This window comes from Lycorma delicatula, chromosome 12, assembly GCF_047948215.1.
Source record: "Lycorma delicatula isolate Av1 chromosome 12, ASM4794821v1, whole genome shotgun sequence".
NCBI lineage: Eukaryota > Metazoa > Arthropoda > Insecta > Hemiptera > Fulgoridae > Lycorma > Lycorma delicatula.
In genome coordinates, this window is record NC_134466.1 from 64,725,584 (window position 1) to 64,743,758 (window position 18,175).

Genomic DNA, 18,175 nt, shown 5'->3' on the forward strand with positions numbered 1-18,175 from the left:
AAGAGAAAAAGCTAATATATTACCCTCGATTTGTATTACGAGTTCTTTAAATTATTATTATTATTATTTTTTTTTTTTTTTGTAGTTTTAGGGGCATCGACTACTATGGTCATTACCCCCTTCCACAACAAAAGAAAAAAAAAGAAAAAAAATTATGCTATTCCCTTCCTGAAATAACTCGCTAGCGACATAGTCAATAGACTTGTTTCAATAAAGATAATCTGATAGTCAGACTTGTCATAGGATTAAACCCCAAAAGAAAACACATATATGGCAAGGGTGTAAAGGGTCCTTGCCACTTAAAACAAGAAACCGTTTCTTTCAAAACGTTGTCGATCTATCAGAATTTAACATCTAATTTAAACACCATTAAAATCATCATTCCAAAGAATGGAAAAAACACCAATATACAGTTTACTGTATAATATACAGTAAACTGTACCAATATTGACAATAGTCACTTGACAATAAACACCAATAGTGACAAGGGTACAGTTTACTGTACCCTTGTCACTCTATTGGTGTATAATGATATAATATAAATATCTTATTATAACGAAAAAATTTTTGTTGAAAAATTGAACTCAAAAATCAAAAATTGCAAAAAATTGCAATTTTTTGCAAATTTTTGCAATTTTTTTTGCAATTTTTTGCGAATTTTTTTGCAATTTTTTGCAATTTTTGAGTTTAATTTTTCAACAAAAATTTTTTCGTTATAATAAGATATTTATATTATATCATTCAATTGATTAATTATTATGTTACAAAAAAGGAAAAAGATAGTTATATATATTATATATAGTAATATATTTATTTAAATATATCTATTTCTCTTTTTAATATTTAATCTTATTAAGTATAATATTTTAATTCATAAGTGTTATATAAATTAAAAAATTTATTATATAATAGATAACCTCTTATATTTAAATAAAGATTTTAATAAAATATAGATTTTTATTTTAATGTAAAATAGTTTTTGTAAAGATAATCATTTAAAATAAATTATTGAATTAAATGCATCAATAAGATATTTAATTAAAATCATTTTTAATTTTAATTAAATACTTATTTTATAAGAATTTAATTAAAATCAACTTTTAATTAAATTAAATAGGATTTTATTAAAAATAATTTTATTCATTTAAATAAATTTTAAAGTTTAAAAAACCTAAGGAATATAATTATATTATAATAAGTGTATTTAAAAATATATAATTATTAAAAAAAAAAAAAAAAAAAAACCTCATGGTTTAATTCTTATCTTAAGGTTTAGTTTGGTAAAATAATTACATATGTTTTATTTAAGTATTTATTTTGGTTCTTTAAAAACAAATTTATTATTATACTATTGTTATTTATGATGTTAAGATTATTGTTGTTTAAGTTTACTTTTATATATTTTGAACCATTGTTTTTTTTTTTTTTTTATAGAAAATTATGATAATGTTAGGGGGTAGCTTTATCTTATATTTGTGTGGCTTTTAGATATCAACTTTTAAGTTTACTTTTATATATTTTGAATAATTGTTTTTTTTTTTACTGTACCCTACAGTACCGTACAGTAAACTACGTAAAGGGCCCTTGCCCTTTAAGTAAAGGGCCTCGCACTTTGTAAGTGTAAAAGTAAAAGTAAAAAGTAAAAGTAAGTGTAAGTGTAAAAATCACACATCACTAGAAATGGAAGATGTTCAGAGAACATCAATAAGACACATCTTAAAATCTACCATTTTATACAAAAACATAAATTATATTGAAAGAAATTTTCATAGGAATATAACATCAATTTCTCTTTAATTTTATCGCCTCTTTTCTCCTTTCGGCGATCCTTTTTTAGTTTTTTTCTCCATCCCCCGACGGGCATCGATGTTAGACATCCATTGTGTTCGAGTCCTCCGAGATGGACTTCAGTTCCCCCGCCATAAGTCTCGGAGGATCTCCTGCTTCCGGCGTCGGATGACACCGGCACCGCTGGCGCAGTCAAAAGTACATCGCAGTCTATACTGGATGCACTTACAGCTGAAATTCGTGAGGCGGTCGATTGTCTCGCCCTTTCCGCTAACGGTCTCTGTGTTTTCGGAGGTTCAACTATCTGTTTTTTAAAGTCCTCCTTTTCCAGAATCATGTCATCTCTATTTTCGCAGATCCCTCGGTGAGGGTTTTTACTTCCTGTACATCTACTTTAGCCGGTTCGATTTTCTTATCCATTGCTGATTTAGTTGGATCGAATTTTGACTTTACGGCGCTACTGATTTCAACAGATTTATCTGTTCTCTTCTGTAACGGCTTCGGACTGACTCCTCTTGATGGTCGACTATTCATTTTGTCCTCGATGATGCGGTCGATCATCGTAGCTAAGGCTGGTGCCAATTCTACAAGCACATCCTGTGATTTTATAGAGGCTGTAGAAGCCGCAAGAGCAGCCGCAACTTGTCATTTATTTGTCTATTTCATTTATACCAATATTTTAAGAGTAAGCGCTTAACGCAACTTAGGCCACGGGTAGATGCAGTGTTACGGTTAATAATCTCTTTCGCGTATACTACAAATAAATAAATAATAGAAATATAGTATTTTTATATTAAAATTTAAGTTACTTAAAATATATTTTATTGTATTTTTATTCTTTCACTTAATAACTTTAAACGAACAAGAGATAAATATTCAAAATTGAAAACACAATGCCAAAAATGTAAAAGAGCACGAAGAAAGAACATGCTTACATGATCGAAAATATTGCCATTCAAAAAAAATCATATGATTTTTTAAACGTATAGATACACCAGCCGGTACGTCTAGCCAGAACCAGGACTCTCGGGCTCAAGTCAGTCCAGGCGAATCCAGGAGCTAACTCAGGGGCTCCTCGGAGCCTCCCGGCGACAAGATCCCATGGCCTCAGACCTCGCTTTACTCGACATTTCCAATTTTCCAGGAGAACCGGCGCCCTGGACACTCACACAGCTTGCATCGGTCGCCATTCCCATCTATTCGGAAGGCTCCATTCCCTGGACTCCCGGATTGTACGTTATCTTCATGGTTGTCAGAATAATACTACTTATAGTATTCAGGCTTTATGGAAACCGGAAAAAGAAACAAATTCGCAAATGATAGAATAAAACTATAACTACGATAACGTACACGGTAAAGTACACACACCTTCGACAACGAAAAATTCATAACTTATTTCTTTGATGTAGTATTGATTATTCTTTATGAGTATTTTTAATTTATTAGCCTTCAAGGGAGCTTGGGACTCGGTCGATAGCTTAAAACCTTCCCTGGGATAACACGAATTTATCCTGAAAATTTTTAAAGTCATCGGTCACTTGGTTATCGCTTGATGCGATAATGAAACTAACAGACAAATTTTGTATTATATATATATATATATATATATATACACACACAACACACACACATTTCCGTATAACCGTGAGATTGACAATGTAATTGATGCATGCAAAAGTTAGCCTTCAACTTACTAACAAATACGCCGTTTGAATTTTGAAAATAGGACGATTGTTTGCAGAGATATTGTAAGAGCTCCCAAAACAGCGCCCCATGGGGCACCCCGTTTGTTACCGGTTCTAGCCTCCCACTAGGTGCTCGCAAACTTCATTATTCTACAATCGCACACAATCCCCACGGAAAGCTTATTATTTTTAAACAGAATTTTTTTTTTAATTTATTTAATATTTTATTTAACGTAAATTTAGTTGTATTATTTTTGTAATATTATTAATTCGAATCATTCAGTATAAACCCAGCTGACAGTTACAGAGACTCACAGTTCATTAATTCAATTCATTAAAGTTTGTGTTTCAACCGGAAAATCTCCACTATTACATGTATATTTTTTTCGTGATGTTTCGAAATGAAATATATATAAAAACCTTCTCAGTTATGCCAAGAAACATTGGTAAAAATCTGGTTGCAATTGATAAGAGTAATTTTTTTGTTTATTCCGAACAAAGAAAAACCCTCTTCCCATTTAAATAAAAGTATAGAATATAAAAAATATATATATATATATATATACATATCTATATAGCCTATGACACTCCGAGTAACGTAAGGATTCCAACGCGAGGTCATGTAACTCAATCGGTTCAGCCGTTGAGCTGTTACGTTGGAATATACACACATATACCCTAAATACATTACACTACTTCTTTTTGAGCAGTCATGTAAAAACTAAAAAAATTGAAACAGAGAGAAAACGTGAAAAAGAGAGACAACTTGCATGTATTTTATTGTAATTTAATTAATGTTTTTTTTATCAGTCAAATTGTTAATTAAAATCGAGGTTTCCCAGAAAATCTTTTTTTTTAAATTAAACTTTTAATCCTTATTTTGTTTATACTTATATACATTTAAGTGATCCTCTTTTATTAAACGATTTTAAAATTATTTATTTGTTTATTACTTTTTTTAAAGACAGGAAACCACGATTTTAGGAGACTTACTACTAGATTAGGCATTAATATTGTGGACGGATTTGCCATGTTATCTATGTTATTACCTGGAACATCAATCACATATCAAGGAGACGAATTGGGACAAACTGATAGTATGGTTCGAAACGATCAAGAAAAAGATCATAACAAAGGTGGTGTAATAACAAATAGAGATCCAGAACGAGGTCCTTACCCGTGGAATGACTCGCAGAACGGAGGTATATTAAAAAATATATAATATATATATATATATATACAAAAATATATTTGATTACATATAAAAAATTATTTTTTAAAAAAGCTTTTATTTAACTAATATTAATATTACATTAATAAAAAAAGGAAACAAATTAGAAAAACCCTCTAAAAAAGTAAAAAATAAGCATTAAATCAAATTCAGAATTTTAAACAAATAAATATTATAATATATTAACAAATATAAAAATGCACTGAAAAGTAAAAAATAAATTATAAAAATGAATGTAATAATTATTACATTTTAAAATTAAAAGTAATGAAAATATTTAGTCAAATAAAAGCGTGGCACAGTTTTTATAATTTTATTTTAAATATTTAAAATTTTTTAAATGTGTAAAAATATTTATTTTTACACATCGAAGTTACATACGTGTACCAAATTTCAATCATTTTCATACGATAGTTCTTGAGAAATGAAAATTTTCAACTAATTTAGCGTAGGAGTAATGCATGGGGGCATGGTGGTGGGTCATATCAAATTCCGACACCGTAGTGCTGTATTGTCATCGAAGTTACATACGTGTACCAACCAAATTTCATTGATTTTCATACGATAGAACAAAAGATATAGCAGTTGCAAGATTTGATTATTCCTAAAGCGAGTTAAATAAAAGCTTTTAAAGAGCTATATATGTATGTAGACTGTATCACGAAATTCTCCCGAGACTTTCATAGCCCATTCTACTTGTGTAATTAATGGAAAAAGTTCATATAAACGTAAGTTCTAAAATGCTTCGTTTGCAAGTTACAGCTAGTGAAAGATTTCGATTAGCTACCCTGGTGAAATAAGGTCGTACTGGAATATTTAAGACATTAATTAAGGGGGAAAATTAGTATTTTCCTATGGTTTATGACCTGAAAAAAGGAACAAAATATGTCCCACAACCGTATCTCCACTATATTTTGAGAAATCTAGGGTGCAAAATCAATAAATTGGGGTAAAAAAAAAACTTGTTTTTTTATGTTAGACGTACATTTAACATTGTTATTTAACATTGTTAAATAGGTAATAAACACATAAAACCTAAACGAAACTTGTAGAGAATTTAATTTTAAACAAAATGGTACAAGATAAAGTTGAATAAAAAAAAGAACAGTTAGAAAAATCTGAATTTTATTTAAAAACAGTACATTAACTGTTACATTAAAAACTGTACATTATTACATTCGACAGAAAAGTACTTATTTAATATAAACAAAAAACAAATCCTTTTTTGTTAATGTGAAAAATTAGTAAAAACAAAATTTTATGTTAAATAATTACAAAAATAATTGAAATTACACAAATATTGTAAAATTAAAATAAATATACAAAAATTACTTAGATAATTTTTTTTTTATAAAGGACAGAGATACAATATTTCAAAGTTGGCAGTAAAATAACAACTGATTAATAATGCACAATACTGTTAGTTAATGTTCAAATCATTCTTTAAGGTATATTAAGTTATGAGCTGCTGTGAACTGTGTTGTCCTTAGGGAAGGTTTCCTCCACCGGGTTGGTATAGTGGTGAACACGTCTTCCCAAATCAGCTGATTTGGAAGTCGAGAATTTCAGCGTTCAAGTCCTAGTAAAGTCTATTATTATTACACGGATTTGAATACTAGATAGTGGATACCGGAGTTCTTTGGTGGTCGGGTTTCAATTAACCACACATCTCAGGAAGGGTCAAACTGAGACTGTACAAGACTGCTGCACTTCATTTACACTCATACATATCATCCTCTGAAGAAATATCTGGATGGTAATTCCCGGATGCTAAACAGGAAAAAGAGAGGATATAAAATCTAAAAACAGAAAAACGGATGATATATAAGAAATAATACGGATTTATAGAGTCACCAAATAAATGAGGGGCATAACGCAACTAATACATGGTGGGTGATGGGTAGAGGTATAGTATTATGATGACTTTTTGGTTGTAGGAGTTATTTGGAGGAAGAAATTGACTAAGAAATTAAAGAGGAATAACACACCATTTGATGTCGGAATAACAAATAAGCCTTTAAAAATACTTTTCAACAACAAGATATTGAAAACCAAATTTGTGCCTGTAAAATTAAACGACAATTACTAGATTATTGCAAAATATTAATAACGAAAATATACAAAAATTTCGACCAAAAATTACGGTTGAAGTAAGTGCTTATCTCTCAAGGAAAAAAATTAAAGAGAATTAAAGGTTAAAGTAATAATCAGTGATAAATAACTATGTAAGCGGAAGGTTTGCCTCTGTCAACCCTACCCGTCGTCTGGCTTAGTCGGTAGACGGTCGAGCAGGGTATTGTACTAAATAAAAGAGATGACATCATCGGATTACTATAGCATGACACATTTATTTATAAAATGCAAATACAACAGACAAGACAAGTACACTAAACAAAGCAGCTGACGAAGCGCAAACATTCAGGTCACTATTGTTATTGGTGGTGGGATAAACAATTCTTTTTCATTAATCGATTCTTTCGATTTGTTTTTCAGAAAGGTTCGTAAAAAAGAATCGTTCGTTCGATTCGACGATTCTTTTCCTTGTCGCCACTACCAGTACTGTAAACTCTAATGGGTATTTTCTCTTTCTGTTCTTCACCCATGTTTACCGGTTCATCTATCTTCAAACTCCTGTTCGACTCCAACTGATGCATATCTATTAAATGTCTTCGATTCTTCTCTTTTCAACTCTTATTCGACTCCTTAAGAAAGATTAATCGAATCGTAACCGAGAAAGATTTGGTTTCCTGTAGCCAATCCAATTCATTGTTAAGAATAATAAACAGAATCGGTTTCTGCCGCAAACCGATTCTCGATTCTTTCGTTCAGTACAAAGAATCGAATCGAAGAAACGACTCGTTCATGATTCTTCCCATTACTATAATACACGGTCTCAAATTTTCAACTGGATCAGACAGAAGACTGCAAATTATACAATACAGCATAATTACAAATACGATTAATGTCCGGAGAACTAACAGAGTAATCGATTAATATTTATTAAAGATTTTCAAACCGGAATTTGGCAAGAAGAGTGCATCTACTAAAATGGACATGGCTAAGCGTACCAGCCATGGATAATTTATGTCGCTCCAAAACATGCACGAATTGGGTTCCCCGTAGTAGGAATACATGTAGAGAAATGTCTGCTCTTGACGGTAAAACACTGATCGGTCTTCCGCGAATCGATTAATTTGATAATTGAGGGTTGTAACTTATGGTAGGTGGTCATGGTTGAATGAGGCAATAGTAGGTTGTGTAAATACACCGACGGAAATGTCTGCCGAGACGTTTACGTCGGTGACATCTTGGCAGAGGCCAGACTGTAGACTGTGTTTAGTTATGAAGTTGAGAGGGTCTAAAAGACGACATCCGGTAAAGCCCATCATGGCTAGGAACGGAGGGGGTAGTATGGCGACCAGAATCGTCATCAGGCGGGTGTTTACCCCTTCAGGGATCAGGATGAAGGGGAAAACATAAGAAAAAACTAGGGGTTTTGCAGTATTCAAAAACGAAAGACGGTCAGGAATCTTAAACAAACTTTACTGACTGTTTAGATAATATGATTTGTGATGGTTTTTGACGAATAAAATTTTCCGAATAAAAATTATTTGAATTTATTTTATTTTCATTCAGAATTTAAAAATTTTCTTGTCTAAAATAATAGACACAGATTAATTATCCTATAAAAAGGAAAGATTTATTATTATTTTACCCGAAAATATAATTTGTACCCGATATTGTTAATATTAAAAAATCATATTTTACAGGTTTCTCGAATAATAAATTCACATGGGAAGTTGTTAACCCATCGTACTGGGAAATGAATTTGGAAACTCAGAAAAAAGCCGAGAAAAGTCATTATAAAGTTTACAAGCAGTTAATCGATTTAAGACAAAAGCCTACCATACAAAGGGGAGATCTCAACTTGTATGTGGTATCAACATGGGTTCTAGCATTCACCAGGTAAAACGTTCGTTACTATTACAATATATATCTATATATAAACATGGGAAAATGTACGTAATTAATCCACCGGGTTTTTTTTTTGTGAAGAAAGAGAATACCAGTTACGTACGCCCCATAAGGGGCAGTGTCGGACTCGCCACAGGTTCCGCAAGGTGTTAATTAAAGTGCGTATGTGTTCCTAGGCCCTACCGACTAAACCTGAACCCCCCCCCACCAACTCCCCCGTCAAGCCAGACCGGCATTGAACATTACCATAACCCCGGCGGGAGCCTTCGAAGTCAGGGGATTCAGAGTCCCCGTGCTTCATCACTGTGGCCACGGTGATGACGCAAGAGGACTCTGAATCCCTGAGTCCGAAGGCTCCCGCCGGGGCCGTGGTAATATTTCAATGCCGGTCTGGCCCCTGACGGCCAGGTTCAGGTTTAGTCGGTAGGGCCCAGGAACACATACGCAGTTTTTATTATCACCTTGGGGAACCTGTGGCGAGTCCGACACTTCTCCTTATGGGGCGTACGTAACTGGTATTCCTCCTCGTCACAAAAAACAACCCACCGGAATGGTCTAGTGGTGAACTCGTCATTGCATATCAGCTGATTTCGAAGTCGAGAGTTCTAAGGTTTAAATTCTAGTAATTGCAGTTACTTTTATACGGATTTTAACACTATAATCGTGGGTACCGGTATTCTTTGATGGTTGGATTTCAATTAATCAGACATCTCAGGAATGGTCGACCTGAGACTGTACAAAACTACACTTCCTTTGAAGTAATACGTTACACCGGTTTCCGAGGCTAAACAGAAAAAGAAAATAATAATGTTTGTAATTAAATGTTAACTGACTAAAAATGTAAGAAAATACAAATTTGGGGTAGTTAATAGATGCAGGTAAAAGACTGATTCACTTGAAATTATTTGTTTAACCTTTTTTCGTTATTTTAAATTATTATTTTAATTTTCAAAACAAAAATTATAATAATGATAATGATAATAATGCCAACCTAGAAGAATCATTGTGAGTAAGCTTTTCCATTATATACAATATAGCAACAAGCTTTCTTTACATCATGTTTTATCATTATACCCGCTATAGATAATGCATTTTGCTTTGCGTTACCTACCATATTTTCTACCCGCAATTTGAAGCAGGCTCTATTTCAAATCGATCCTTCATCAATGAAATTATGTACACCAGAAAATACCTTTATGGTACAACCCATAACAACAGCCTCTCCTACGTATTGTGAAAAACAGACGAAGTAATAAATTATAAACCCCACGTGCTTTGAAAATTTACGAAATTCGCGATCTTCGTAGTGTAGTAGTAGCGTATCTCCATTTCATCCGAAGGTTTCGGAGTTCAATATCAATGTAACAGAAAATTCAATATCATTCTCAATAACAGTTAATGGGCACCTGCACACTGTTGGTTTATAAATAAATACGTATTTTCTGAAAAGTAAGATATTTAAATTTATTGCCATTTATTTCTAATATCTGCGTATTGGGTATACTCAAAAACCTGATGTGAACATCACATGATTTCCTTGTACGCCTGTTATATTAAATATACACATTTTTAGAAGTACATAAAATTTTATTTCATTAATAACTTCTGGTATTTCTTCATAATTTTTTTTTATTATTATTGAATTGTTATTTATTGTAATTTTTTTTTCTACAATCAGAGATTAATAAATATCAATAAATCGATATATTTAGAATAAAAAAAAAATTAAAAAAATTATATAAAGTCTGATCGAACCGATGAGTCTTCCCCTTGTAAGATCCAAATATTTCATTAATTATAATTTCAATTGGCTTTAACTCTGGAACCGATGATAATAAGTACCACTTATGATATAACTGCAAAGCTCTTAATGAGGACTTGTTACTGCAGTTAAGTTTTTTTTTTGTCTTCAGTCATTTGACTGGTTTGATGCAGCTCTCCAAGATTCCCTATCTAGTGCTAGTCGTTTCATTTCAGTATACCCTCTACATCCTACATCCCTAACAATTTGTTTTACATATTGCAAACGTGGCCTGCCTACACAATTTTTCCCTTCTACCTGTCCTTCCAATATTAAAGCGACTATTCCAGGATGCCTTAGTATGTGGCCTATAAGTCTGTCTCTTCTTTTAACTATATTTTTCCAAATGCTATATTATACTATAATTATACTATATTCTTCATCTATTTGCCGCAATACCTCTTCATTTGTCACTTTATCCACCCATCTGATTTTTAACATTCTCCTATAGCACCGCATTTCAAAAGCTTCTAATCTTTTCTACTCAGATACTCCGATTGTCCAAGTTTCACTTCCATATAAAGCGGCACTCCAAACATAAACTTTCAAAAATCTTTTCCTGAGATTTAAATTAATTTTTGATGTAAACAAATTATATTTCTTACTGAAGGCTCGTTTAGCTTGTGCTATTCGCCATTTTATATAGCTCCTGCTTCGTCCATCTTTAGTAATTTTACTTCCCAAATAACAAGATTCTTCTACCTCCATAATCTTTTCTCCTCCTATTTTCACATTCAGTGGTCCATCTTTGTTATTTCTACTACATTTCATTACTTTTGTTTTGTTCTTGTTTATTTTCATGCGATAGTTCTTGCGTAGGACTTCATCTATGCAGTTAAGAAAAAGTACAAAATTTAAGTACATAATTTCTTTTAATCTTTTTATTGTATATTCTCATTTGCTTTTAAAAATCACATACAAATTTAAATACTTTAAGGCAAGTGCATTCATATAATTTACTTTAATTTAAATTTTAAATTAATGTATATTCTTTACGAATTTTTAAATGTAAAGAAAATATAGACGCTTTTTAATAAAATTTCACAATAAATAATTTCCGGCGAAACTTTCTGAATCAGCAGAGATTTCAAAAAAAAATAAATAAATTATGCAAGTGAAATAAAAAAATAATTCAATAGGTGATAAAAATAAATTTTATAAATAATTATAAGACAATTTTTTCTTTTATTATTTTTATTTATATATATTTTTTTTTTTTTAGGAGATTACCAGGAAATGAATCTTACGTGATTGTCGTAAACTTTGGGAGTGAAATGGAGGTTATATTGCTTAAAGAATCGATACCAAATTTGCCGGACAAATTGAGCGTAGCTGTATCAAGCATCAATTCTGGTTATAAAGATGGGTATGTTATTACTTTTAATAAAGGGTGTTAAAAATGAACAAAAATAAACTTTGTAAAATACCTAACATTGCAATCAAAATGTACAATTAATTTTTTTTTTTGAAGACGAAAACAATTTTTTCTTAAAAAGAACAGAAAAACAAAAGTCCTTTTTTATTTCTGGTTGACAGAACTCTCTGCCAATAGGCAAAGGCAATCCAGATTTATATATATATATATATATATATTAACCCACCGGGTTGGTTTAGTGGTGAATGCGTCTTCCCAAATTAACTGATTTGGAAGTCGAGAATTCTAGCGTTCAAGTCCTAGTAAAGTTAGTTATTTTTACACGGATTTGAATACTAGATCGTAGATACCGGTGTTCTTTGGTGGTTGGGTTTCAATTAACCACACATCTCATGATTGGTCGAACTGAGACTGTAAAAGACTACTCTTCATTTACACTCATACATATCATCCTCTGAAGAAATATCTGGATGGTAATTCCCGGAAGCTAAACAGGAAAAAGAGAGGATATAAAATCTAAAAACAGAAAAACGGATGATACATAAGAAATAATACGGATTTATAGAGTGACCAAATAAATGAGGGGCAGAACGCAACTAATACATGGTGGGTGATGGGTAGCGGTATAGTATTATGATGACTTTTTGGTTGTAGGAGTTATTTGGAGGAAGAAATTGACTAAGAAATTAAAGAGGAATAACACACCATTTGATGTCGGAATAACAAATAAGCCTTTAAAAATACTTTTCAACAACAAGATATTGAAATCGCTGCGTGAAATCTTTCTCGTTTAACTGCTGCACGACGGCTATCTTGTAAGGTTGGGAATGCAGGTCTGTATGCAGAATTCGTCTTACCGTACTAGCGCTCATTTTAAGCGCTGCTGAATGCCTCTGAAGAGAGCGGCGTGGGCTTCTGACAATGGCTTCCCTTACTCGTTCGATGTTCTCCGGAGTGCTAGCAGTTCGTCGGGGACCCGGTGGTTTTTTCTTCAATATTGAACCGCTTGTTCGAAGGTTGTTTACCCATCGCAGTATTGTGCTACGAGAAGGGACATTTGCATTACTATGGATATTAAACTGACGGCGGAAATCTTGCTGAACAGCAGTTAATGGATTCGTCATTTCGCGCAAAACTGTCATACGCGTACAGGCGTTGGTCTAGCGTCCACGTCTTCATCTCAACGACTAAAATATAAATGCTATGAAGAAAGGAAACTTCAGACACCAGCCACGTGCCCTTCCACCACGAATGCCCGAGTACAACCCACTTCAAAAACATACGGTTCCCGTGAATGACCTGTATATACATATATATATATATATATATATATATAAATTGGAAAGTGGACATATAAAAGATGATTTTGATTTATAAAATTTTTACAAGAAAAACAATGGTGAAACCAGTTTTCCTGTTAATGCCTTCGTTATCGAGTTACAAGCGTTCAAAGTTGCAATGACGGAAAAATCGTTTAAACAATAAAACGAGGTAAACCTTCGTTTTATATCGTTTATTAGTGCCACGAACAATTTTTTGTATTTTACATTCAAAATGCGTACAATAACAAACTTTAAACGGTGCTATAATATTAATAATAATAATAAAAAATAACTAATAATTACAGCACAACGACAAATCAATGATACTATTTTCTAAATAAAAATGTCTAAATTCTAAAAAACTTCCAATGTTAATATTAGTTGATATTTTTTACTTATCAGCTGTTAATTTACAATGCAGTTTGTATTATTTTGAAACAATGCAATTTATTATAACTTCCCATTTCACATATTTACTTCAATATATTTGTAATGGTAAAATTGATAGTGTGCTAGTAAAAATTAAGTTGGAAGTGTAGAAGTTCATTTTTTTTTTGAAAGTTTTATTATTGGTTTCCTCGTTTATTATTTAGTTTTATTAAACTAAATAACAATCTTCAAAGAACAATATCTTCTTTAAGTGAAACCGAAAGAATAACTTTGTTGAAGTTCGATTATGGGAACAGAGTTCGGCCTTTATTTTCATCTCTAGTTACAATTTTGGCCATGAAGTCCGAATCTGCATGAAGACGACCCTTCAACTCCGTGCAAATTGATACATGATTTTCAAAATCCATGTTGCGCGAGGTTATGCCTCGCATTTCTAATATGGGGTTTGCTAGAGTGAAGTTGTGTTAATCGATAAACACAACCTCACTCTAGCAGCTCTGGCAGCTGACTGGCAAGCTCGAACGTGTTCCAACTTGTCCCTGCCTGTCACAGTTGATCACGCTATTGGACAAATTACAGCATATGGATGTAGCGTCGGCAGTTGCCGCTATAAAAATTCATTCACCGTATTTTTTGATCACACCTCGTATTACTAAAATTGGTAGGCGCACCCCGTCTGCATACTAAAATGTATGACTTGTCAATAAATTAAAATTTATTCCCTCAAGGACAGCAATTTGCTGCCACACCTAGGTCGCTGAATGCCAGCAAGTACCTGTCCACCATATTATAGCGCTTGGAGCTATATTTGACTGATGGCCAGCCATTTCGCGAGGGTAGCTTCCTACAGCAAACGGTAGGAGTCTTATATCCCTTAAACTACTGATGCCGGTTGAACAAAGCAACGGCTTCAAGGAACTCCCACACGGTCCGACAATGCGGCTCACGCCATATTAATTAACTCGTCGCTTATGAGTGGCCAATTTTCCCCTTGACCTCTAAATTCCAGGGTGGCCTGAGTTCTAGCCCCCCCCCCCCCCCAAGAGGTAGTCGAACATCATGTGTTCGTTCGACTGGACCATCCCGCAGACTCACAACTCATCAGCTGCCAGCTGGAAACAAAACAAATATTGGTTCAAATTCGCGTTATTGAAGAGCACTTGGGCTCCCGTTGCCCTTAAAAACAAGCTAGACGCGTACCATCCCCCATGTCCTGTATAGATCTATACTATAAATTATTATGTATTATAAAATTAACCAGTTTAGTATAAATTTAATGTTTTGAAAGATGTTGCAGTCAACCGTTTGAAGTATTTAGAGTACACTACAGCCTCTTAACGAGATTGTAATGAAAATCTGAGTTCGTAGGAATAGAATTAACTATTATTAATCATTTTATATTAGAAATAAAGGTAAACTTAAGGACTGTGACGAAAAATACCCCGTTTTGAAATAATTTAAAAATTCTAATTTAATTATACAAATGAAAGTAAATTAAAAAATTATAATATTGCAATTTTTTCAAAAAATATAGACGAAGCGAAGTCAAAATTCAAAAACAACACGAATTTAAAAGAAAAATTGCTCTACAAATTTTTGTATTAAAAAAAAAGAATGTTTTTCTAAATACAAAGAGAATAAAATTCAAACCGTTCTAATTTCTGAGAAAAGGAAAGAAAAGAGTGCAAAATTATAAACATCTAGAAGAAATCATCACACTAAATGTAACTGAAAAAAAGACATAAAAAACAGAATACAAAAAATGAAAATCGCTTATAATTTCACGAAGAACATTAACAATACAAATTCCTGTCATATAACACAAAATTAGAGCATTACAAAACTGCTTTCCTACAGGATACGGTGCAGAATATTTTAACAGGAACGAAAAAACAATTTGTAAGAAAATTATACGGACCAAAATCGAAGATAGAATTTACATATTGAAATGTGAAAAAGAAGTGTATAAATTTACAGAAAAAAAATGAAAAAATGAAATGAAATGAATTTAATTCAGATAAAATTAAATTTTTAAGGAAATTTATACAGAATAAACGGTATTTTAAATGAACAGTCTCTTTATTAATTTTAATAAATGGTTATTTATATTTATTTTATAAATATAATTTAACCAAACTTAACCTACGGTCGCTTCGCTTCGCTAACCTTGACTAATTAACACCGTAATTTTTTGAGTATTTATTTAATAAATTCAGTAATTATTGCAATTATTTATTATTTAAATAATCAAAACACTCCTGTTAATTAGTCAAGGTTAGCGAGCGAAGCGAGCGTAGGTTAAATTTAGTTAAATTATATTTATAAAATAAATATAAATAACCATTTATTAAAATTAATAAAGAGACTGTTTTGAATCTATGTTAAACTCTATTATCGGCCCATTTTCCACCGAAATCCGATTGACTACTTTATTTTTAAATAAAGCTGTAGCTGCGGTGGCGTTAATACGTAAGTACCGAATAAACAATAACAGATTGACAAAACAGAACAGCAATGATCACACGGTTTAAGGAAATATAAAAAGATTTAGAACTATTGAATATTTCTAAAAGATATAACTGAAGAAAGAAATGGTTCTTGAAAATAGATACCAGAATTTAAGTCTTCAGAGAGAAAAAAGAAAGAAAAACACCTGAATACCGGGTAATTTAAAAAGGACTTCACAACTTTAAAAGCACATAAAAATATATTTAGATAACTTAAAGAATCGATTGATTCCCCAACACCGTGGAGGGAAGACACCCACCTTGTGCCGTTACCGGTCGTCACATCACCCCCTCCCCGTCATAAGCCCTGAGGGGCTTTACTGGAGGTCCTCTTTAGACCCTCTAACTGATTACAGACATCAGCCAGGCCTCGGTCTCATTTCATTACAAAACACATCAAGTTTTGACTCAGGTAGTTCATTAGTACCGAATTTAATCGCCAGCGTTATCACCAATGTTGTTAAAAACGGATACATTACTGGTGCAGAACGTGCTCGCTGTCTGTTTTGGTTTCACGATTTGCAGTTCAACGTACTTTTCGTAGAGTGCGGTAGGGAGCCTCCTAGTTAGCATACAATTTACTTTTGACACCAAACCTTCGTTGAGACAGGTTGCTCTTCATCCAGACAGAACGGCCGATATTCTTCCTAGGAGGCGTCCGAAATGGAATCGTTTTTCTGGATATGCTTCAAAATTTTCTACTTTCCCAGTTGGACAATGATGACCAAAATGGAAGTCATTACTATTAGGAAGACGGGGCATCACCTCACTACCGCCTAGAAGTCCGAGACTTTTTTGATACTCGATTTCCAGATCGGATGGATCGGTCATGAAAATCCAATTGCCCAGATTTGACCCCGCTAGATTTTTTCTTATAGGGTTTCATTAAAGATCAGGGTTTATGTACCGCCATTGCCTGTTGATTTTGTTGTAACACCCCATCACAACACCGTGGGGTAAAGACACCCCCCCCCACCACCATGTGACGTTACCGGTCGTCACACCACCCCTTCCGTTCCAAGCCCTGAGGGACTTTACCGGAGTTCGTCTTTAGACCCTCTAACTGATTACATCTCACAGTCATTAGCCAGGCCTCGGTCGGGTTGCCACCGATGTAAATGCCTCGGCAGACATTTACATCAGTAAAATACATATCAAATTTTGCCTTCACGTAGAATTAACACCCCAGCTGCAGAGGTAATGCCAGACTTGCTGGCTACATTCTGGAATGAAATCGATTACAGGTGGGATGTATGACGCATTGCAAATGGAAGCCATATCAAACCAAAGTGAAGGTTGGGTAACAAACTTGATTTTTTTTTTTTTTTTTAAATGAAAGCTCAACCGAATCTGTAAGTTATCTCAAAAAAATTTATATGCTTTTAAAGTTGTCAAATCCTTTTTGAATCACCCGGTATATGGACGAAAAAAGGAAAAAATAACTGACTGAAATAATGAAGAACTTTTGGGAAAAGAAATATAAGTCCAAACTATGTAAACGCGATCCTTAGCGGTCAGAACGAAAAAAATAATATAATAATACATGTAATATATATAATGTTTTTTTTTTTTTTGTTTTTTTTACAGGGAAATATTGGATACAAAATTTTCAATACACAATCCATCAAAACCATTGATATTAAGGCCAAAAGCATCGGTTGTATTAACAACAGATATTACAGTGGTACCAACAACATCGCCTGAAAATATTACATCTACAACACCGACGCCCACAACTCCAAAAAGTAATTCCATTTACGTAACTAATAACAAATATTTGACATGGTTTACTCTGATAAGCACTATAATTGTAACTTTTTTTGGAAAATACTCTTAGCACATTTTGAATAAAATTTTTTTTTTAAATATACATTTATGATGATTACATTTCCTTTTTATTTTATCCTAAAATTCATCGAATTTGACATAATACAATTTCTTATTCAAATCTGTTATCTAAACACGAGCGTTGTTTTTTCCCCTTAATTCCTTTATAGATAAATAAATCCTTTCCTTCATGGAGTAGGATTTTTCTTCCTAAAACACAACGGAATTCTCCTATCCGACCGACTACCAGCCGGAAACGTGTAGCGATAAAAAT

General features: G+C 32.7%; 1 protein-coding gene across 1 annotated transcript in view; it reads left to right on the forward strand.

The window, feature by feature from the left end:
- Positions 1-17,911, forward strand: part of LOC142332787 (maltase A3-like) — a 32,660-nt gene extending 14,749 nt beyond the window's left edge. Inside the window, exons 8-11 of the mRNA XM_075379402.1 lie at positions 4,438-4,675; positions 8,475-8,670; positions 11,703-11,846; positions 17,662-17,911. Coding sequence (XP_075235517.1) covers positions 4,438-4,675; positions 8,475-8,670; positions 11,703-11,846; positions 17,662-17,911 — 828 coding nt within the window. The remainder of the gene's footprint in view (positions 1-4,437; positions 4,676-8,474; positions 8,671-11,702; positions 11,847-17,661) is intronic.
- Positions 17,912-18,175: the final 264 nt, after the last annotated feature.